The sequence below is a fragment of the Ceratotherium simum genome, chromosome 5 (genome assembly GCF_057802395.1).
Source record: "Ceratotherium simum simum isolate JZ-2026a chromosome 5, ASM5780239v1, whole genome shotgun sequence".
Lineage (NCBI taxonomy): Eukaryota > Metazoa > Chordata > Mammalia > Perissodactyla > Rhinocerotidae > Ceratotherium > Ceratotherium simum.
Genome location: NC_141904.1, coordinates 42,360,480 through 42,384,689, shown reverse-complemented (window position 1 = coordinate 42,384,689; position 24,210 = coordinate 42,360,480). Strand labels below are relative to the sequence as shown.

The following is a 24,210-nucleotide window of genomic DNA, read 5'->3' as shown; positions in this document are numbered from 1 at the left end:
CAGAGAGACAGACACTTGGGGGAGAGGCACTGTGAAGATAGAGGCAGAGATTCGAGTGATGAATGCCAAGAATTGCCAGGTTCCACCAGAAGCTGGAAGAGACAAGGAACTTCAAAGAGAGTATGGCCCTGGTGACACCTTGATTTCAGACTTGTAGGCTCCAGAACTGTGAGAGAATAAATTTCTGTTGTTAGAAGCCACCCAGTGTGTGGTAATTTGCTGTGGCAGCCCTAGGAAACTAACACAGTGTGCCAGAAACATTTGTTCATTTAACCCTACCACCCCGCAGGAGGTAGGAAATGTTACTAACCCCATTTCCCTGGCACAATTTCAAATGTGTCTAAGTAAATGGAGAGCCAGACTTTCAATCTGGGCCCCCTGTTAAGAACAGCCCATGTTCTTAACCAGGAGACAAAACCTCCCCCTTCTGCTGTTTTGGATAAAATAATGGCCCTTTCCTAGGTTTGAAAATTGACAGAAAAACTTGTGTACTAACTAGAATAGCTATAACAAATAAAACAGACAATAACAAGTGTTGAGGAGGGTGTGGGGAAATCAGAACCATCATACACTCCTGGTGGGAACGTAAAATGGTGTAGCCCCTTTGAAAAACAGTCTGGTAGTTTCTCGAATGTTTAAACATAGTTACCACACGATCCAGCAATTCCATTCCTAGGCATATATGCAAGAGAAATGAAAATATATGTCCCCAAAACACTTGTACATGAATGCTCATGGTGGCATTATTCATAAGAGCTAAAAAGTGGAAACAATTCAAATATTCGTCAATTTATGAATGGATAAATAAAATATGGTATAGGCATACGATACAATATTATCAGGCCATTAAAAATAAAAGGAAAAAGTATTGAACATTCCACATCATGGATGAACCTCAAAAACATTATGCTAAAGAAGCTGGAAACAAGAGACTATATATTGTGTGACTCCATTTACAGGAAGTGTACAGAAAAGGCCAATTTATAGAGACAGAAAGCAGATCAGTGGCTGCCTGGGGCTTGGAACGAGGATTAATTGCAAATAAGAGAACTTTTGGGGGATGAATGTGTTCTAAACTGATTTATAGTGATGGTTGCACCACTCAGTAAACTTACTAAAAATCATTGAATTGTATATCTGAAATCGGTGAATTGTATGATGTGTAAAATAAAGCTGTTTTAAAAATTTTTAGGTTTTAGAATCCATATAGGTCAAGAGCCAGCCACCTTAGACTATTTTGTTATTTCAGAACAGAGTGATGACGCTAGGTATTCCAAAGTTTTCAATGATAAAGTGCTTCACTTTATTTATCTGAACTTTTGCTGCAGAAAAATGCCAGAACAACTTAGAGTTGAAACAGTGCTGGGGCCAAGATCAAAAAATTTAATTTGGACACTTAAGAGGCTAGGAAGCCACTGTCCCCCCTTCTCCAGAGCCTCTGAGAAGTTGATTAGGAACCAGTTAAGTAGTGACATCTTATCTTCCTCATCCTCACATCACCTCAGATGCAGACTTCAGCCTGGTAACAGTCACTCCTTTCTCTGAAGATCCAGTGTTCCCTGCTGGAGCTCCTCGGCCACAGCAGGCAGCCCACAGCTCTGGCTCTGTGATTCCTTGCCCAGGAACAGACCCAAAGAGGCACCGTGGTACAGGGGGGTGGCTGAGGTGGAGCCACCTGGCAGGGCTCTCTCTGGAAATGCCTTTTCAAGTAGCCTTGCAGGGTATGCAAACCCTTCTCCTAACTCCCCAAAGTGCTGTGTGTATCAGTTGACTCCTTTTTGGGGAGATTCTGAAGGCTTGAGTCAGGCTCATCTATTCTCTACTTGAACTGAGTAACAGGGTGACGTATCTGCCTAGCTTTCCAGATAGGACTTCATCTCACTTCAGGATCGTGAGAGGAGGCAGCCTATGGCCCAAACCAGGCAGGGCAACGGATCCCATCTTTTCCCAGTTCCCTCTGGGAAGGTAATGGGTCAGGACTTCAGGCCCATCTTGGCCATCATCTCCTCATAGACTGTCCACGCCATGGCTGCCATCAGAGTTCTGCGGAGGGCCCGGGGGACACCACCTTGGAAGAAGCCACGCAGCCCATAGTCCTATGAGGAAAATGAACGTCAAAACTCTGGAAGCAAAGTAGCAATGCAATTATACACCTGGCATGAGAGTGAGGGTCTCTCTCTGTTACCCCATTTTTAAGACTCAGTTTTTAGACTTTTATAAAGAATGCCAAAACTATGAATAATGGGTCCAAGGAGACAATGAACTTAAAAAAAATTTTTTGCATAGTTGCTAAGCTATGGCTTGCTCTATTCAGGGGAATTTATTTCTTAGCTGAAAATCTTTATGCAGGGTTGCTGCGTACAGTTGTACAGCTTGTACAGTGCACAGAAGCATCAAGCCCCCAGGTGGCAGCTGAAATCCAGACCAAGGTCTGCTTGCCAAGCTGTGGGCCCTGGCTCCAGGCTGCAGGAAAAGGTGACTTTTTGGCAATTTGTATGCCTGGAGGGAGCAACGTTTTGTAATTCATTGTATGTTCTTCGTCGCGTTATATAAGAATTAAAGACAAAACACCTCTTATCCCTCCCTCATAATTTGGATTGATTTGTTCATTTCTATTGTTATCATTCCTGACATTTTCATGTATACTGAAGAATGTATTTTCAAACTTTGTGATTTTAGGTACAGAGAATAAGAAAGCAGGCAACCTAAGCAGTGTGAGGAATCTGATCCAATTCACAAATGTCTGCTTAGATCTAGAGTGAGACAGATACTTGATGCATATGCTCATGTGTTTCCCCTGCTACACAGAAAAATTGAGAAGTACAGAAAAGCTAAAGATATAGGTGACAAATTTACCTTGAACAAGAATATTTGGTGTGTGATAACAGTACATGTTCCCACAGGGCCAACTCAGTGGCTTTTAAATAATACTTTAGTGCACTTTACTTTTTATCTTCAATAATACCCTTTGTCCTTTGTATTAGAGCAAACTCCTAGAAACAAAACAATGTGTTTCTGGTTTTGTTCTGACTATATTTCCTCCTAGGTCCTTGATTAGATTACTTAGTCCTCCCAGATCGCCTGATTCAGTAGATCTGGGGTAGAGCCCAGCAATCTGCATGTTTAACAAACATTGCAGGTTGTCCTAATGTAGCCTCCCCCCCAAAAAAAAAAGAACAAGAGATTTTAAGCTGTGATTCTCAACCTTGGCAACACATTGGAATCACTGGCGAACTTAAAATACTGCTGCCAAGGTCTCACTCCCTCAAGAGATTCTGATATAATTTAGCCCAAGTTGTGACTTGGGAATGGGGATTTTTAAAAGCTCCCCAGGTGATTCTAACATGTAAAGGATGAGAGCTACTGCTCTCAGAGGAGCCTTAACCACAATAAGAACCAGTATTTTTTTCTATAGCCTTACTTTGAAAATGAGTGTCACTGCCTGGCCAATCCACCGAAATTTCACTGGGGAGAGCTGCATATGAGTTTTGATAACATCTGCAGGTTGAGTTACCAGTGAGGCCAGAATACCAGCAAATATCCCACAGCTGAAATTTACAACAGGAATAAAGGCTACATCCAACCGGTCTGAAATAGGACAAAGGCAACATTCAGTTATAAACAAATCTCACATTCATCAGATAAATATCAATGCCAAGTTGCCCACTAATTCTTTCAAAAAAGCCAGAAGGGTTTGGATTCAAACGAGGTTAAGAATTAAAAACTTAAAGGTATAACTAATAAATGTGGATAAAATAATGAAGCTAAAAATTCACATTTTTACAACCATCATCATCATAATTGATTCAGGTAAGAATCCTTGACCGATGCTAAGACATATAGATGAAAGGCACAGGAAGTTTTATATAGATTTATATAGATTCAAAGTATCTCCCCATAGAGATACAAATTACAAAAGAAAAAATAATTGAGCTTTCAGTGGAGACACTATCTTATCCAAGAGATAAAAAGTTAACATCACCCACAATGGGTCAAGCTGATGTCATGAGCTTCCTGATATAAGGCATGGGGACACAACATCACTTATGTGGTCTTCTTGCTAAAAACGTATAACTGAATCTAGTCACGAGGAAACATCAGATAAACCCATGCTGAGGTTATATAACTGGCCCATACTCTTGAAGATAAAAAACAAAAATTGCTACAAAGTACATGATTGGGACAACTGGAGAAATTAAGACTAGAGATCAGACTATAGGTTAAAGAAGTACACCTACGTTAAACTTCCTGAATTTGATAAGATGGTTATATGAGAAGGTCATTGTTCTTAGGAAATACATACTGAGTTATTTAAGGGGAAAGGGGCATCATGTCTGCCACTTACTTTTAAATGGTTTGGAAAAAAACAATTACCACATATAAAGAGAATAATAAACGGCTATGGAGTTATCTGTACTACTCGTGTGGCTTTTTTGTAAGTTTAAAATGATTTGTAAATACCAAATAAAAAAAAATTTTAAAGATGGATTGAGAAGTTAAAAACGTACATCCCAGCTCCCATATTGCCTTAACTTTCTACTGCAAAATAAGGCTGTGATTGGGGCCGGCCCCGTGGCCAAGTGGTTAAAGTTCCACGTGCTCCGCTTTGGCGGCCCAGGTTCATGGGTTCAGATCCTGGGTGCAGACCTACACCACTCATGAAGTCATGCTGTGGTGGCAACGAACATACAAAAAATAGAGGAAGATTGGCACAGATGTTAGCTGAGGTTCATTCTACAGGATGTGTTTCTATCAATGCCTGGCTCTGCTTGGGTAGATGTTTACTGCCCATTGACTTTGCCCATGTCTTTGCCCATGTCTTGAGCTAATCTACCTCAAGCAAAAAAAGAGGAAGATTGGCAACAGATATTAGCTCAGAGCGAATCTTCCTCAGCAAAAAAAAAAAAAGTAAAGCTGTGACCTGCAGTGTCACAACTCCTGGTGCCTGGGGAGAAGCAGCAAATCTTCCAAAACACCCCAATTGCAGCTGGTCATCACTGATCACATGATGGTGGCATTCCAGCTTTCCCAATTAAATGACCTTGGTTGCAATTCTTTGCTCAAATTATCCACAGGAAACTTATTGAACAAAGGTTCATTCTACAGGATGTGTTTCTATCAATACCTGGCTCTGCTTGGGTAGATGTTTACTGCCCATTGACTTTGCCCAGGTCTTGCCCAATATAAACTTACTGGTAGGGTTAGCCTGCCAGAATGCCTGAGGTCTGGCACATTTCTCTCCATCCAAATGAAGGGCTTAGAACCACATTAACTGAGAACACAGCAAGAGAGGCAGAAATAATATTTTTCTTCCTAACCCGTTGGTGTTTCCCAAATTTGTCTGATAAGAATCACATCAAGTGCTTCTTGAAAAATACACTCCCAGGTCTTACCCCAAAGCTTCTGATTCAGGAGGCCCTGGGTGGGACCCAGCAATCAGAAGATCAGGCAACTTTGGGAAGTATTGTCGCAAGACCTATGCAAAACGTGCTTTATTCCATCCCCTCCCCCACGTAAGAATTACAGTACTATCAGTACTCTGCCTCACTAGGCTATAAACTCGAAAAGCCAGGGACCACGTCTGTAATGTCTGCCACTGCATCCCAGCACCCGGGCCCATGCCTGACATAGTGCTGATATGGCTCAGTCCCTTAACTCTGCTAAGAACCTGGAGCTGCTAAGAACAACAAATAGTCTCATATCAAAGAAAAAGTGGTGAGGACGTGATGTCTTGGGGATATCTCTTCCCTACCACACCTTCCCTTATCCGTACCGTGGAGCACAATGTTTTTGGTCTGGTTGTAAAACATCAGGTAGATTCCAGAAAAGGGTGCATCACGAAGGAGTGTCGCTGTCAGGCCGCTGAAGAGGCCCCGGTGCCCCTCGTTGCGATAGATGCTCCTCAGGGCTGCGTATATGCTCTCATAGCCATACCTCCCACTCTGCAAAGGAGGCACAGAACCAGTGACTGGCATGGCATCCTTGGGTTTGAGCAATGAACCAAGTCAACTTAGAGTATGTGGCATTACCAGAGCATTGGGCGCTCTGGTTCACATGTGGCTTGGCCTGCCTAGACGAATGGGTTCTCTGACCACATCTGCCTCTATGTTAGGTTATAAATCAGGAGTTGACATCAGTGGCCACTTGACTCAAGAGCCTAGTGCCTCTATTTACCCACCCTGAGGGCCTAGAGCAGTCAAACTCACCTCGTAACGTGTCTTGATCACAGTGATAGGCGACATGCAGACCCCTGCAACTGAGCGAGAGCCCACCCCTAGTATGACCGACTCCAGGGCAGTGGGGGGATGGCCTCGCAGGAAGTACTGCTTCAAAGAGTAGAGAGTGCCAAAGTAGATTCCAACGCCAGGGACACACCTCACAATGGACTGCAGAAAAAGTGGGAAGAAGGAACGAAATCAAAGACCAACACTGTAAGATACTGTCTTAGCTGGGTTTTCCCAAAAGGAGACCCAGGATTTGCACGCATGTAGTTGATTTAAGGTGTGGAGGGAACCAATAGGAGAGTGGGGAAGCGAGATAGGAGAGAAGGCAGCCAGTAAAGGCTGTGTTATCTAACCAGTTACTGCCATGGTCAAGTTAATCCCTTTGGGGACCTCTGGGAATCAGTGTAGGACATACCTCAGAGTTATCCCTCCACCTGAGGAGGGGAGTGAGGTTTTAACCATCAACTCTCATCTCTCATTGGTTAAGGGATGCTGCGGGGTTGGGGTGGGCATTAATTCCCCTGGCTCTTCCAGCAAAGTGAGTTCCTAAGGCGAGAAAAAGCCTTCAGACAAAGGGCAGGTGTGGCGGTCTCAGCCCGCTTGCACTGACGGGGTAAGGGCAAGGACAGGCTGACGGGCAGGGGCACCAGCTGCGTCTGCTCCAGAGATTGTGCTGCACCAACAAGTCATACCCCGGGCATACAGACGTACTATTTCCCCAAGCCCTCAAGCAGAAGTTAGCGACGGTATGAGAGATGGGCAGGAAGACTATGCAGGTCTTTTCACCACTTCCAACTCTCATGGATCCTTAAAAGAGAGGATACATGAGGAAGACGAGAAATGGCTAGTTATTAAAGCAGAAGGTGCAAGAGAAGACCCAAAACGCAGCTTACAGGGGACATCCCTTTCCAGAGGCCCAGAAGACTCTCCGTGCGAACCACCTTCAAGAGCAGAGCCAGCATCCCGACACGTCTGGATCTGAGGAGACAAAATGGAGGCAGGGAAGAAAAAATCACCTAGACCACATTCTCATAAAAGAACTCCCCACTCAAAGACTTCTTTGTATGGACTCTTGTAGAACACTTAAGAATCTCCACAATGCATCTCGGAATCTTGGAGTTCCTATGTGTTCGTGATTTTGCATGTACATGTTTATCTGTCCATTCACACTACAAGCAATGGGATAACCTCCTGTTTTATATATTCTGTATACCTCCCACAGTGCTGAGCCCAATATGGGGGCACTCAATACTTAACATTATTTCAAGGACCACCCACTACTCATGCCAGGCAGCACAGTTAGGACATCACAGGCTAGCACAATAAAATGCGAATGTCACGGAGGCCGATCCCAGAAAGCTGCTCAGGGAAGGATCCTATTTAATTAACAAGAAATGTCAAATATAAAAAATATTCACAGAAAAGAAGATACACAAAACACACGAAAGTTGGGCATGGCCAGTGTTTCTCTTTGAACATCCAACAGAATGAAAGTTGACTTGACCCAGTAAAGATGCTCCTGTGTCTGGGAGAAATTGTTGAAACCAGCTCCTCAGTGAAATGGGGGGCAGCAGGTCTTACCCGTGGGCAGAGGGCTGGAGAGTCTGCAAGCGTGTTTTCAGGAGATCCAGAGGTTGGAAAAGGAGGGTAGAGCAAGTACCACTGATGGAGCCACACAGGAAAGCTTTGATCACTGGATGCAACTGCAGGACAAGAGAACACTGTGTCAGCGGCTTTGCTGCAGCAAGACTCACTTTTGCAAGGATCACTTAGAAGCTCACCTGGTAGTGCCCTGTATTATCTCCATACTTCAGAGGAGGGAAAAGTGTAGCCAGGAATTAACAGTACTAGAATGTTGTTGAGAACATAGTATATTGCAAGAGGTATCTCTCTGGTCTTAGTATCCATAATGTTTCCTCCTGCTGAGCAACATGTCTATTTCCATCTGTAAATTACGCCACAACCACATCTCCCTATTTGTCCTGACAATAAAAGTTATTGACCATCTCTTTATTTTCACAAAAGCAAAATCAACTGAACATAATGTTTTAACTCTCAACTGCTGGTTTCTAGGCTCCCTTGGTTGTAGGACCTGTAGATATTTATAGGAAGAAGACACAGAAGTGAAACCGTAAGCTCAGATGCAGTGTGAAACATATGTGCCACTTCCTGTAAAACCTATGATTTCCTTACTTTAAAACTTTCCCCTTCTCTTATACCCATCCATCTCGCTGGGACCTACACAGATCGCAGATGGTGACATAGACCAGCAGCCACTTCTGGGTTTGCTGGCCCTCCTTTAAGCCAGGACAGTCACACACACTGGCTAATCTAGAGGCACCACCCAGAAGGGCAGGACTCCCTCAAAGACAAAATGTACTTCCCCCAAGTACCCGCCCCAGAATCCAGACTCAACCACAAATGGTTGTGAAAAACACTTTAAAAAACCCAACCACGAAAAGCCCTCTTGTCCAAAGGAGACACGGCAAACTCCATCCAAAAAGATCTTCTCTCTCCTCATCAAATGGCATTTGCACTATTATTTTTTAATAAACGGCATACTGTTGTCCTAAAACACTAAGATAAATAGCAAGTTGCCTTTACACACCTCACATAACCACTTACCCAGAACTAAAATGTTTGTAATCTGTGGCACGTGTTTCACAGAGAAGAGAGCTCATTCCACATTCCACCAAACAAGCAAGTCTCAAATTGTAACTGAATTACATAAAAGGCTGTTGGGGAAAGGACTAAATAAGTTCAGATAATAAATACTGGAGCTTATAACCACATTCAGATAGCTTGTAAAGTATCAAAGCGTGGTAGAATTGGTAAGACAACAAGTACAACCAAGCACAACATGTATACTTCGCCAGGTCTGTGTCCGCACCCAACTCCCTCTCCCCCAAGGAGAGGCTCTTTTTGCTAACCCATATTCTCATGAGTTTTATGTTTCTTGGCCTCATCCTAGACTTTGTGGCATCAATGAGCCCTTCTTCCCTGCACACTCGGCCTCTCCCTTTCATAGGCATCTTCTCCTTTGCCTGGAAACAAGCTTGAAAGCCCCCCATCTTTCTAGCTTGATGCCATATCATCTCTACTCCCTCTTGACTAATCACCCCTCAGGTCCCCACAGTTTACTATCCAGCTAAAGCTCAATCCACTAAGGCTGCCGTGTGTCTCACCAAAGACCTGCCATATCCCAGGACCCTTTCCCATCCTTCGCCTTCTCTTACTTGGCCTCTCTGGTGCATTTGCTGGCGTTCTGGTGCTCTGCTGACCGTTAGTCCTGTTTTTAGTTCCTCTGTCCTTTCCCTTGGCGCTGCCCACAGATGTTGCTGTTCCTCTTATCTCCCCCAGCTGTAGCTTATCAGGGCACCCTCCCCACACCCACACTGCACCACACTTCACACACACATGCCGACAACGCCCACATCTCCAGCCCAGTCCAGCCTCTCTCCAGACTCTGCTATCCCCACACCTCCTCGATCTTGTGTCGAATGGCCCACAGGCAACTCAAATTCAACATTTCAAAATGGAAACTCGGCCAACAGTTCTCCACACACTTGCCTCTTCTCCAGTCCACACTGAGATATTCCAGTGGGATATTTGGGAGACACATAAGACTCCTCACTCCACCTACTGCTTCATGACCAAGATCGGCTGATGACCCCTCAGTCTTCCCAGAGTCTGCCCCTCACTGATCCACACTAGTAGCCTCCTTGGTGGTCTCCAGCCTCAACCGTACCAACCCACCCTCCACTGTGCTCCCAGAGCAGCACTGGGCAAGGCATCTATATACACCACCTCAAAGTCTCACAACACTGTTAAGAGCTAGGTATTTAAACCCATTTTACAGATGAAACAAGCTCACAGAGGTTACAAATGTGTCCTAAGCCACAGGGTTTGAAGCCATTGGCTAGGACTCAAAGTTCACGGTCTTTTCACCACACCACCTAGTGTGAAGTGAAAATCCAGGGCACTTCTCAGGCTGCTCAGCAGCATTCCACTATTGACTACTACTGGAGCTCCCTCTTGAAATGGTCTCTTCCTCTGGCTTCAGGGATTAACACTGTCCTGGTCTTCCTCCCACTTCTCTGGCCTCTCCTCCTTTACATGGAGAGGCTCTTTTTTCCCTGAACAGTGCTCACACACTCCTTCATCCACTCCCATGGCTTCAATTTCCACCCTCCTATCCACACCTGCAACCTCTCTCCAGAGCTTCAAACCCACATATCCACTTACTCAGACGCCCCACAGGCACCTCAGACAACACTTTCAAACCTGAACTCATCTCTCTCCCTCGCCCCCAATCCACTCCTCCTCCAGGGTGCCCTATCCCAGTGAATGCCCTGCCATTTATCTACCCAGCTGCCCCAGCCAGAAATATGGGCACCATCCTTGACTCAGCCTCATTCTACCTCCTAAACAGCTCTCAAATTTACCTCCTTCTGTCCACCTTAGCTGAGAACCCCAACATCTCTTACCTTGGCAACTGCCACCACCTCTTCACCCACACATCACCTCATCTCTTTGATCCCTCTAATCTACTCTCTACCCTGCAGCCAGAGTCATCTTTTAAAACTGTAAATCTGACCACATTGCTTCCAGGTGCAAAACCCTTCAAGGAGAGACAATATTTTGTATAATTTGAAGTTATCAATTTGAAATTAAATACAAGATAGAATAAAAAGTTTAAGTAGTGACAAATGTATTAGAAACCATAAAGTATCATATAAATGTCATTAACACTCACTGAATTACAATTAAAAAAACAAAACGATACCCTTGAATTGTTCCATATTCCTTTCAGGATAAAGTCCAATCTGCTGGCTGACAAGGCCTTTCAGACTCATGGGGCCCTTCTTACCTTTGTGGCTTGTTCTCTCAGCCTCCTCCCTCTTACACACTCTGCAGCCATACTGGACTCTGCCTTCTTCTCATCTCTGAAAACTCCACCCTAGCTCCTCCCATGTCTAGTTCATCCCTGGGGGCCGCTGCTTAGATCTCATCTGCTCTGGGAAAGCCCCCTAAACCCCCACTGGTGTTCAGCGCTCCTCCTCAGTGTTTCCACTGCACCTGAGCCCATCTCCCTTATGACTGAGGGTCTAGGACAGAAGAAGTCACTGGCTGTCCTGCCCAGCATGGAGCCAAGCGCACAGTAGAGCTCAACAGTCAAGAATGAATGAATCATATCATATCATCTAACAGGAAATCTGCACATGGCTCTTCCTTGAGCACAATTCCACAAGATAAAGCTTAGTGGGCCCTGCATGCCCCACCCCCAGACACGGTAATCTCCTTCAGCCCTTAGCTCCAGTGAGGCTGTAGGAATGACCTGTAGTTCCAGCTTTAAAGCTTCGGAGCAGTTCTCCTCGGTGCTGGTTCCCTAATGCTCTCACAGGTGTTGTATGGCATTTGTTTTAAGGCTGCTGTCCTTCACACTCACACACACACACACACACACACACACACACACCATCCCCCATTGCAGGAATTATCTTCTTTATGTCTTTATTTTCACAGCACATTGCTTGGACATATTATTGGCTCATTGAATATATGTTGAATAAATGAATAGAGTCCATAACTTTTTTAACTTTGTAATTTTCCAGGTGCATTAGCACACAGCAGATGCTAAATATATACTAGCAGTATGGATTAACCTCTAATAGTTAAAAAACAGCAGGTAATATAATTGTTAAAACAAAACAAAACAAAACAATTTACACTTCTCGTTTTGAATAGTCTTAAGATATTATCAATGGTGAACGGCACATCCTTTGAAGGCATGTTTGATTTTTTTCCTAAATAGCCCAAAGTTATTCAAGGTAAATAAGACGAGTAATACAGGGTTTTTTTTTTTTTTTTTTTTTTGAGGAGGGAGGGCAAAAACAACCAAACAATAATCCGGAGGAAAACAAAGGCAGTAACTAGCACTTACATAGTTAGCAAACAGGTTCCACAAGCAATTCCTACTCCCATTAAGAAACTAAATCCTAAATTCAATTTAGCTCAATTTAGCTCAAGACCAGAGCTGGAGGAATCAGAAAGAGAAATAAATAAGCATGTTTTCAGAGATGTAAACGTAGAGCGGCCGCCGCTACCTTTTTTAAGGATTAAAAAAAAAAGGATCCCGCACCGTCCCTCGACTCCTGCGCGGGCGGACCGGAACCATGACTTCAAGGGGAGAGCGGCCACCGACCCCGGGCTCTCGCCGCTCAAGGCCAAGCAGCATCCCGGCCTCCACCCATCATTAATAGTGACTCAACCAGACCATCCTCCGGGACCCGCCTCCCCAGCCCCGCCTCCGTCTCCACCAATGACGGCCCGGCGACCCGACCACGGCAACCAATCCAAACACCGGAGGGGCGTGGCCTGGCGGCTCCCGGGAACCACGCGGATCCCGGCAGGCGTGGAGGTGGACTTCCAGAGGGGGCCCTCTCGCCCCGCCCGCGGGCACTGCGGTCCTGGCACACCTCACTCCAGCACCGACCGCTTCTCAGGCATGGGACTATTACCGGGCCTTGCGATAGTCCAAATATCTGCCCAGGTGTCCTCCCACCTCTGTCACTCTAGGCATCCAACTCAAAGCAAACGTCCCGTAGCGCTCGCACTTCGCTCAGGGCTGTGCGGGCACATTCCCCGGAGATCCCCCAAGGCTCTGGCAATTCCGCCCATCTCTACCCAGATCTAATGAAGCAGCGAGACCTCTGCTTGCCTGTCGCAAGGGTTGGGCTGCAACTCCTCTCCTCTCTGCTCCCACGCTTTTAAATTCCCTTAGTCAAACTCCGTCTCTCCTGCCACGTCCCCAACCGGTTCCGCGCGCATCCAGGACGCGGAAAAGCTTCCCCAAGGGCTGCTGACCCTTGGCAATCTCCCGAATTTCCCTCCCCGGGCCGGCGGTCCCAGAACCCCTGCCTCTTCTTTCCCGCAGTTTACCATAAGCGTTTCCACTCTGTCTCCGACATCCTGAGGCTGCAGCAGCGCCGGACGTGACTTCTGAATCATTGGAGAGGAGGCCTGCGAGTGCACTGGGCTCAGGGTGGCGTCGGTGGGAGCTCAGGCCCGGCCCTGGCGACCTCAGAGGACAAAACGACGTGATGGCGGTAGCCCGGAGATGCGTTCTAAGGCGGGGGCTCTGCCGTCTGTGCCTGTCGGGAGTCAGGACCTGAGCACCCACCGCCCGTGCGTAGCTCCGGGCGCCGGACCCGGCAACTACTCGCCGCTCTTCACTCGCTCAGCAGACACCGCGGCTCTGCTCTCCGGCCCATCCTGCCTCGCCGCAGTCTTCAGGACCTGAGGAAATTAGGCCGTGTGTACCAGCGGGTGGAGAAAGCCGGAAGAACTAGAAAGAACAGGGGGATTTAGCTTCCGGGGTTGGACGCTGGTCACGAGCGGGTAAGGGCGTTCTCCTTAGTGCCACCTCCTGAAGACGTCCAGAACTGCAGGATCCGCGCTTTTCTCTGCGCCGGGAGCTTAATGGGGCGTTAACGCGGGGTTATGCTTTTGGGCACAACTTCGGAACATATTTACAGTCGAGACTTGCTCTGCCCAATACGGTAGCCCGTAGCCATCCATGACTATTGAGCACTTGAAATGTGGCTAGTGTGACTGAAGACCAGAATTTAAAATTTTATTTAATTTTAATTAACTTATATTAAGAACTGAAGCAGTGCGGAATATTTTTTCGTTAAACGCGACTTCTTTGTTTTGGCAGACCCACGTTTTCCCTTAAACGCTGAAAATTTAACTTGGGAATTGACATGTGCTGTAGGTTATCCACACACTGGATTTCTAAGACTTATGGTAACAAGGTAAAATATCTCAATAATTTTTATATTATAACATGTCGAAATCATATATTGGATATTTGGGGTTAGGTGAAATATATTATTAAAATTAATTTTACCTGTTTCTTTTTACTTTTTTAATATGGCTATTAGAACATTTAAAATTACAGCATGTGGCTCACACTACATTTTTGTTGGACAACTGTAGTCTAGATGGTTAAGATTATGGTTTTATCCCGCATCTGGACTCTGTCAATAACCTTCTTTTTGGTCTCCAATTTCCTGTTATTCTTGTCTGGCTGATCCATGGAAAAGTATTACTGCTGAGATCCTGCTGCTCCTGTTGAAAAAGGCAGGCACACACCTTCAGTGGCCCCGGTTATCTGCAGAATAAAGTCCAAACTTTTCATAGCAACAGCCTTCGCAACTTTTCACCATCCATTCTTCACCCAGGAAATCTAGGTCAGGAAAGAAACTGATGATTTAGGAAGCAAGATGCTATTTTTTAAGGCCTCATTCCTGTGCCACTGACGCCCAAGGAACAGGCAAGAAAGTGGGCTCTTTATCCCCAGAGGGGATTAAGCAAAGCATGAACATTAAAAAATATATATATGCAAACTTGTCTGGTAATTGTTGAGTACTTTGCTACCCCTTGTTCTGAGCTGCTAGACTCATTGTGCAATGTTGATGACTAAGCTGAGAGTTCTTTTTGAAGGGAGACCTACTTTTTCCCCCTTATAAGGCAAGGCTTCCTACTTATGAGAAATAATGGATTGGTATATTTCAGAGGCTGCTCTTGGCCACTCTGCGGGTGGTGGCCCACTGCCCCACCCTCCGCAGGTTTGTGGTGTTGGCTCTGAGCTCAAAAGAAGTGGGCTGGCTTTCAAGGGCAGTGGATGCCTGCCAGGTTTTCCTCCTCTGTATGTTCCTGCCACACTCACAACCCTGGAGCCCCAGGTCCCCCCATCTCCTCCGATCCTCCCCCCATATTCTTAGAGATGCAAAGATGTATAAGGTCGCGTGAAAGAAGCATTACCCATCAGCAGATAAGTGAGGATTTTGGAGCAGTACTTAATGGCAGAACTTAGAGGAGTGAATTAAACAATAAAAGGAAAAATATCTGGTAAAAACATTGTGTGTGACGTTAGTTCAAAACAAGGTCATTTACATCAGGCAAGGCTTCCCTGACTTGTTCACAGTCAGTGGAAAGTGATTTTGCTTCTATGACCTAACTCCTCCCCAGTTACACACTGGGTCCTTCAAACCCAATCTGACCCTTTTTTTTCTGAGTTGAATGCTAAGGTTAAATGATGCATTCCCATCCCAGTGACTGTAGACACTCTCTATCCAGGAAGAAATGCACATATGTCAATTTGGATACATGACCTCCCTCTTAAAACTTTATTTACAACAAGCTTTGACATCTGGAGAAGTTTCCACCACCCACGATGGAAACGGCTGGAGTAAACATGAGAAGCTGGAGACGAATGGGAGAAACAGAAGCTGCTCCAAAGGAAGCTTCATTTTTCTGCCCTCCAGGGCAAGAGGAGATGAGCCTTACAGTGCCTTGCACCTGTGTCACCTCATCCGGAAGAAGATGGCTGGAATGGTGAAGAACACGAAGGTGAGTTGCCCCCAGTGCTTCCAGGAAAACTGGCTCAGGGAAACCCTTCCTGTCTGCTGGAGCCAGAGCTGCTTCTGGAAATGTCTAAATTTCCTCTACTGTTGTCAAAGCAATGAGCTCGCCTTTGCATTTGGGAAGCCAGTAGGGGATCAAGAGGTGAGATACCATGCACACTGTGCTGCCACAACCTCCTCCCCTCCTCTTCACAGGCCTCTTTATGACTTGGGGCCTCCCAGAGAGGCGAATGGGTATGTTACGGTGGTCTCCATCCTATAACTAATGGATGTTCTTCTCGATTTGGACATCCCTCCCACCCCAAACACGAAAGAGCAACCTTAAGGGTCTCCAAGGGCAAGCACTGCCCTCAGTGGTGGGGGAAGTCACCCTCTGTGCCTGGTCACAGGGATGGGCACAAACAGGAAGAAAAATGAATTGTAATGGCTTTACCAGAAGCTTCGGCAAAGATGATGGTCCTGTCACTGCTTTGGGCTTCACAAGAGAGAATTACCTTTCTTCCTTCTGTGCCAGTGACCTTTGCCTCCAGCCTCACCACTGAGCTGAGGATGCCTGGGCTATGAGAGAGCAGCGAGATAGAGCGGCTCATGGGCTGGTCTCCGAGAAAGGAGTGGATGACTCAGGCAGAGAGACTATGCCCCTACCAGAAAGGGGGTCCTGGAATTCTACCCCGAGGGCTGAGTATCAGGGGCCTTGGAAGAGAGGAGCCATAAGGCAAGCCCAGGCTGTGTGGCATTTTGTTTTATCATCATATTGAAGCCACAAACCACTCCATCAACATTGTGACAAACCATTTCCCCGTCCTCCGGAAAGATCAAGTTCCTCTTGTTTTCCTGCCGTCTTCCCAGTGAGGAAACATATGCTACATTTTGGCTAAAAGTTCATAAACTTTAGCACATATTTTCAGGTACAGTTCTCCCTGTTCCTGACCAGTGTGAATTGCCCACAGGGCTGAGCAGGACCCAGTAGCAGTTTGCCTGATGTCAAGTAGTTGTACCCACACATGGAAGGTTTTCTTCTTTGGCAGAATGGCTCTATCTGTAAACGAGTATTCCTTGTGTGACGGTGAGTTATATATGTCAACTTGACTAGGTTATAATCCCCAGTTATTCAGTCAACACTAATCTAGGAGTTGCTGTGAAGGTATTTTGTAGACATGGTTAACTTTAAGTAAAGCAGATTATCTTCAATAATCTGGGTGGGCCGAATCTAGTCAGTTGAAAGGCCTTGAGAACAAAACTGAGGCTTCTCTGAGGAAGAAGAAATTCTGCCTCAAGGCTGCAGCCTCAGTTCCTGCCTAAGAGTTTCCAGCCTGATGGCCTGTCCTAAGGATTTCAGGCTCGGCAGTCCCCACATTTGCATAAGCCAGTTCCTTGAAATAAATCTATCTATATATGTGTATGTTAATATATTAATATTATATATAATAGCTATGTTAATATATTAATATAATATTTTATGTCTGTCTATCTGTATTTCTCTGGAGAACTCTGACCAATACACCTTGTTGCCCTCCTTGGAGGGTAGGGGCTGTGTCCTGCTCTTCCCTGTTTGTCCTTGAGAGCCCACCCAGGCAGAGTGGTGTCGTGCAAAGAAAGTGGACTTTGGAATCAAGCAGCGATGCGATGCCTTCCTTTGATCCTGCCTTTGTCACTTGCTAGCTGTGTATTCAGTTTCCTCATTTGTCAAATTGGAGATAATAGTACCTACCTCGCAGGGTTATAGTAAAGATCAAATGAAATAATGTGTATCTAAGTGTTTAGTAAGAGACTAATCAAATGTAAGGAATTATCATTTCAGTAGGGGCCCAATAATTATTTGTGGATGAGTTAAATATTTATGGGCACATTGATTGGTTTTCTCTAAATCAGAAGTGACCAAAAATAGTCCATCATCACGCTATGTAGAATATTTTTATGTTTGACACATAACCCATCTTCAAGATTGTTACCTTGTCCTTGGATGAAAAAGGAACAGCTAAAAAGTTTAGATTGGTCCATGAGAAAAGCAGAAGTTGAATCTCTTTGCACTCAGATTGCTGCCTGAGCCCTTATTTCTCATCATAGCACATGGAATAACCCCACACCAGCTCACTCCTCACTTGAACACAGGCAAGGAAACAGACCTCTTGAAGGTGATGGTCATGGTCCCTGTAAAGACCGCCCTGGCACTGTAGTACGCCATCATGAAAAACGTGGTGTCTATCACGGTCCCTAGTGCACTGCCGTGGATGATCCTGCAGGGCCAGACGAGGGAAGAAAAGGAAAACAATAATCACCCAGGACCCCACTCTGCACAGCCAGGTGCTGGAGAGGTGAAATGCTGAAGGGCTCCCTGCCATCCAGGACCAGATTCTTGCATCACTCAGGGTAGAGCAGAGAAGTGGGAGGAAAACCAATGAGAGGGGAAGACAAGCAAAGTTGTCTAAAGCAAGTTGCACCTGCTTAGAAGGGGATGAGCTATTCAAAGTAGCGGAAGAAGCCCTCCACCCCACTGCCAGCCTCAGCTTCAAATTCTTTTTTTTTTTTTTTTTTAATTTTTATTTATTTATTTTTCCCCCAAAGCCCCAGTAGACAGTTGTGTGTCACAGCTGCACATCCTTCCAGTTGCTGTATGTGGGACGCGGCCATGAGGCCCGAGAAGCAGTGCGTCAGTGCGCACCCGGGATCCGAACCCGGGCCACCAGTAGCGGAGCGCACGCGCTCAACCGCTAAGCCACAGGGCTGGCCCCTCAGCTTCAAATTCTGATGAATCTTGTGTTCCCTCCTGGGTTAGTCTCAGGTGGAAATAGACAGGTGCAGGGAAAACAACGTGGGCTTTGCAGGCAGAGAGACCTAACTCTGAATCCCACATTTCTAGCTATGTGACCTCAGTCACATAACCACTTGGAACATCTGTTTCTTCATCTATAAGATAGGAAAAAAGAATATCTCCTTCTAAGAATTTTTGTGAGCATTAAATTAACATTGCCAAAGCTCGATGTACAGGGTCTGGCATATACTAGCCACTGAACAAAAATAGTTTCTCCCCTTTCTCATTTTTAACGTCCATGGCTTACTCCACTGCCGATTGGGAGGTTGAGGATCAGCGAGGTAGGTGACTGAGGGGCTGGCTGAGCCACCTTCCGCAGGGAGCCAGTAGAATGAGGTTTATGCTCCTCTGCACTGTGATAACCAAGAACCTGCTGAAGGTAGCCACGGACCCACAAGTTGGCCTCTCGCCCCCGTCCCTGCTCTTTGACCAAGAAAAAGCCCATTTAAGCTGCCAACTGGGATGGTCCTCCATGCCTGACCCAGGCAGCCCCTCCAGGAGGGGCCCAGGCTGGAACAAGCAGATACACTTCTTCTCTGAGTCATTGTGGAAGATGACATACTCAAAGCCAAGTGTCTCCATCTCTGTGATCTGCAGAAAGAGGCGGGCATCTTCTATCATTTGGACTAGAGAGAAGAGTCAAGTCAATGAGATGGACCTCAGGCTAGAGTCTGACCCTCAGGGCGGTGCGGGTCTCCAGGGCAGAAAGCATCTGACCGGAGGAGGTCCTCAGGAAAACCCACTGCCCTCAGCTTCCCATCTCCACCTCCTAGAATGGCCCCATAATCCTCTGAAGGAGAAGAGCAGCTTCCAGAGAGGGGAAGAGATCAGCAGTGTGAGGGACAGTGAGGAGAAGTGAACTGCCCGTGGAATCGGAATACCACTGTGTCTATCAACTGAATACGCAAATGCTAATCTGAAATGCACTGATTTGGGCAGATCAAGGAATAAGCAGGTGAAAATCCTTCCCGTAAAATAAGCAAATATGTCCCCTCCTCTAACTCCCACAGGTCTGAGATCCAAGTGAGATTTGTCTATACAGTATGACCTCCAAGGGAAGTGGGAGGGTTTAGAGGCCTTAATTGGAGGTCAAGGGTAAAGCCTCCAATACATAAAATCCAGACACGTATCAAACACCTGCACTTTTGCCAAGAATCTCAAAGCAGAATTTCTAATGACAGGTTAGGTTTGTAAAATTAGAAGTCTTCCAACTGGCTCTTCCTGTCTCTTCAATGCCATATCCCATCTTCTGCCATTCTTTTCGATCCGTTCTCCTTGACTATTCAGGATCTCAGCTCAAATTGACCACTAGAGGGAGCATGAGTCCTTTCCCCGACAGGTTGTGGTTCCTGGCCTCGGTGGTCAATAAGATACCTGACTGCTGCCCTCTGGTAGCGTCACTGAGCTACCAGCCTTGGGTGTACCAGGGTGAAGGCACTGCCCCTTCCCAATTCCTCTCTCATACTGCACCTGTCTGGTCTACAGGAGATGGTGGGGCGGGCAGGTATAAGGAGATGATTCCATCTGAATCCTGACTGCCGACCCTGTGGAGAGAGCACCGAACCAGGAGTCAGGGCTTCCTGATTCTTGTCCAGGCTCTGCCAAAAACTCACTGTGGCACCTCTCTAGGCCTCACTTTTCTCACTTGTAAAACGAGCGAGTTGAACTAGGTGGCCTCCAAGTTCCTTTCCTGGCCTGATATCAGGTGAGTCTAGGATCACCACGTCGTGACTACCTGGTACCTGACTCTGAGGCTAATGCAAGCCACACCAGAGATGTGGGAGATGGGCTGAGGCACGGAGCGCCTTGAGGAAAATGCACACACATAAGCAAGTTTTGCCAATGGTTCTGCATTATTCAGAGGCCCCCTCTAGTCCAGGTTAAGCACTCCTGATACAGGGGTATGAACTTACCTGGGACAGCTTTAGCAATCCTAGCAAGTTCTGCCTCTTTCAGTAACTGCATAGAGCACCAATAATCTGGAAGTGCGCCCACGACCCATCCACAGTCTTCTCCGTGAGTTCATTTGACAGCCCCACCATGACTCGGCTCCAGCTGGCATTGGGGAGGGAATAATCCTTTATATTGGACTGGAAGTGGCTGCTTGAGACCTGCAGAGTCCAAAAGAGGTGGTAGACTGTGTCTGATACAATTCCAATTTGACTCATTAATTCATGCATGTATTAAATAGATGGGCCTTTTTTTTTTTTTAACCAGGCAGAGCATGTACAAATGCCCAGAGGTGAGAGACAGCATGGCAGGTTCTCAGAACTGTAAAAGTGGAAAGGTCTAGCAGGAGGGAAGGGAGGCAACAGAGGAGGTCAGAGAGAAAGCCTGGGACCCGAGCTGCCATGTGAAAGAATTTGGGCTTTATCCAGAACAGTTATAAGCAAGAGAATAAAATGTCCAGATGTGTGTGTTAGAAAGATTCCTACTCACACAGGGGTACTTGTAGTCTGGTCAAGCCTCAGTGACCCTGGGGAGTCTGGCTGATATACAATTTAAAGACAGTCTTTTCACTGCCTCTTCCCTCTCCTGCTCCCCCGTGTCCTCCAGGCTCTACTCCCAAGACAGTTCACTTTGGTTGACTATCTGATTTATTATGCCTCCTAATGTCCCATTACAACTGGAGGCTCAACCAGAGACTCCCTTCTCTGGCAGACAGGGGAGAAGACAGGGTCCAAATGGCCAGCTCTTCTCCCAGGAATTTTGAATAATCCATCATGTGGCAGCACTGTCTTGTACCTTCCACCTGGTTATTATTTGTATTCATTGGTGCCAAGCAGTTCTGTTCTTTTACAGTTTCTACTTTTTCTGGCTCATTTATCTGGTTTACTTACAGTTCCCTGCATACGCCCTTCCTTACCCACACAGATGGAGAGAAATACAGATTCGTATACTATTTATAGACAGACAGGCTCTTAAGGGGGGAACAAAAGCCTAACACCTAAGAATGAACTCCAATCCTTACTGCTCTCCCAAGGCGGCTCTTTTGCCAGCTAGTTAATGGTAGAGTGGCATTTGAATTCAGTCTCCATAACTTCTTCCCATTAATACACTGTACTTCCTGCTGCTGGTCCCTAACTGCCCTCAGCATCGGTTTTCAAATCTGTCAAATGAGAAGAACACCACCTGCCCTGTGGGGTGCTGTGAGGACTGCATGAGGTCACGATACACAGATGTCCTTGTCCTGGTCCCTGGCCCAGAGCAAGCATTCCAAGATGTCACTTCCATCTGAATCCAACAGGAAAGGTCTCCCCTTCCCTAGTTTAATCCCAGAGAATTCTTTCCTAGTACTGATCATATGAAACCAAGCCTGCACTCAAATGTTTTTGGAATGAGGTTACTCACCTTATGAAAATATGAAAGGAGTGACATCCAATGAATGCTTTTTTGCACTTAATTTGCACACAGTTCACTTTTAATTTTGGCTCCTATTTTTTTTTAATCCAGAAGGTACCTCATTAAAATGTAATTGCTGCTTTCCCTTGAGTTGCCACTGATCAGATATTCTCCCCCTGACTCTGCTCACTCTGGGGATCAGCAAGCCAACTTTCCCATGTAAGAAATGTTCAACAGGATGAGTGAGACTGAGGTGGCCTCCAGATGTTGTCTCTAAGCCCTCAGTTCGAGGGCCCCACCCCTCAATATAGGACAATATAGCCAAGTGGAATGAGCATCTTCTGAGAATCACCAGTGCTGGCTCTAAGTCTGTGTTCTGCCAATAACTGCTGTGGCCTTGGGCAGGCCACCTGGTATCTCCAGGCCTCAGTTTTCTCATCTGTCAAAGGAGAGCAGCAGACTGGATGACAGGTAAGGTCCCTTCCATCTCTCTCATTCTGGGACTCTGACCACCCTCGCAACTGCTCGGCATCTGGTAAGCGATGAGGATACTCACGGTGATAGGCTGGGCTGGCATCCAGCCTGACCTGGGCAGCCGGTGCTGGCCAGCCAGGGCTTGGAGAAGAGGTGCTGCATGTCGGTGCCCCACCAGCCGTCTGAGACCGCTCTGCAGCATGACTTCCAGCTGAGATTTGCCAACTGCACCTCCTTACAAAGGCAAGCCTTCCTCCTTGTAGGTGAGCATTGGCCTGAGGCTCGGACTCAGCTAATCAGAACCTTTCTTCATCCCCTGAGGAGCAGAGAGAAGACAGCAGCAAAATCCAGTCCCCCTCCACTTACCAGGCAAAGCAGTGAGGAGCAGAACTAGGAGGGACGTCAGGCAATCGTGAGTTAGTAAATTACAATGCATTTGATTTGGGAGCTGCTAGATGCATTTTTGGTTGTGTTAACCAGATGCCTGGAACAATTGGATCAATCTCAGAATGTTTTGCAGACCAGGGTCACCAGGGTAACCAACAATGACCAGGAACCAGAGTGAATAACATCAGTCTCTGCGTGTGAGGACAATTGGCCCTGAATACCTCACCCTAGTCCTTAACTCTTTCTTGCTTCAGAGGCCCGTTCATTTATTCATTCAACAAATATTAATTAAGCACATATTATGTACCAGGAGCCTGTTCCAGGCTCTGGGGAAACAGCAGTGAATAAAACAGATGAAGTCGATGCCCTCATGGGGCTTACATCCTAGTAAGTGATAACAGGTAACATTTATTGTTGTGCTTTCTATATCCCAGGCACTGTTCTAGCTGTTTCCCTGTTTTATCTCTTTTAATACTTATTTTAATACTTATGTTATCTCATATATAATCAAAATTTAAATTTCACCAATTGTACCAAAACTTTCCTTCATAGCATTTTCCCCCCTGATCCCGAATCCAATTTAGGATCATATATTTCAGTTAATTGTCATGTCTCTTTACTCTCCTTTAATCTGGAACAGTTCTTCAGCCTTTCCTTGACAGACATATTCTTAGCATACCACACACACGCACCCAGACACACACAGAAATGAGCTCCAAGTCTTTCTATTCTGTAGGCGACTGTTGTTACTGCCAGCTAGTGAGTGATAGGTGGTGCTAGAACACAGCTTCATAACCCTGTGTGAGCCTCTCGCATAAATCAGAGATGGGCATCGTCACTATCCCCATTTTACACATAAGGACACTGAAGCACAGAATGGTTAAGGTAAGTTTCCCAAAGTTACACAGCTGGTAAAAGGCTACATGCTGTATATTTTTGTTATAGTAATAATAATTTACCTTTTATGTGTACAGAGATGTTTACAGGTTACAGATTGGACATCGAGCAGTTCTATGGAGCAGGCAGGACAGATAGCATCATCATCACCATCTTCATCATCCTTATCTTACAGATGACTGCTGTGATGCTTGGAGAGGTTGGTTTAGGCCAGCTTGTAAGTGGAGGAGCAGGGTCCAGGACAGGACTTCTGAGGTGTCCCTTGCAGTATCCCCTCAGGAAAGCCTGGCGTGGTTCAAGATCCAGAGGTATGTCCCACTTCACAAGTGTTGGCTGCTCCAAATGGTCTTTGTTAGCTCGGAGACAGAGAAGTCCTGACAGGCAGCAGTCTGGCAGCAGGTAGAGGAAACATCTCCCCAGTTTGCACACCAACCACAGAGCTGGTCCAATCTGGCTGTGTCCTGCATGATGACCCCTCCCGGGGAGGGTGTGCTGCTGGCTGAACTCAGAGTCACATCCTCCAGAACTCAGTTTGCTCCAGGCCAGGCAGGTGAGCTGAGGAGCACAGGGCATGTGTGAGAAGATAGTGGACTTGCCGGCCGATGCAGGAGGTAGAGTGGACTCCCACGGCTTTGGAGACATT

At 46.2% G+C, this 24,210-nt stretch overlaps 1 protein-coding gene and 1 pseudogene across 2 annotated transcripts; both read right to left on the bottom strand.

Moving 5' to 3' along the window:
- Nucleotides 1-1,271: 1,271 nt before the first annotated feature.
- Nucleotides 1,272-13,570, bottom strand: SLC25A38 (solute carrier family 25 member 38). Of its 2 annotated transcripts, XM_004419537.3 has the most exons (7): nt 13,167-13,569; nt 7,806-7,927; nt 7,118-7,202; nt 6,207-6,386; nt 5,774-5,942; nt 3,422-3,588; nt 1,272-2,096 (listed from the first exon to the last, which is right to left on the bottom strand). In XM_004419537.3, exons 1-7 carry the CDS (start codon nt 13,233-13,235, stop codon nt 1,974-1,976), a joined length of 915 nt encoding a protein of 304 aa, XP_004419594.1. In that variant the 5' UTR covers nt 13,236-13,569; the 3' UTR covers nt 1,272-1,973. The 2 variants fall into 2 exon arrangements, with proteins under 2 accessions (XP_004419594.1, XP_087286886.1); XM_087430760.1 differs by lacking the exon at nt 3,422-3,588 and having other exon boundaries at nt 13,167-13,570.
- A 2,025-nt stretch (nt 13,571-15,595) lies between these two features.
- Nucleotides 15,596-22,596, bottom strand: LOC106802532 (acyl-coenzyme A thioesterase THEM4-like; annotated as a pseudogene).
- Between the last annotated feature and the right edge of the window lie 1,614 nt (nt 22,597-24,210).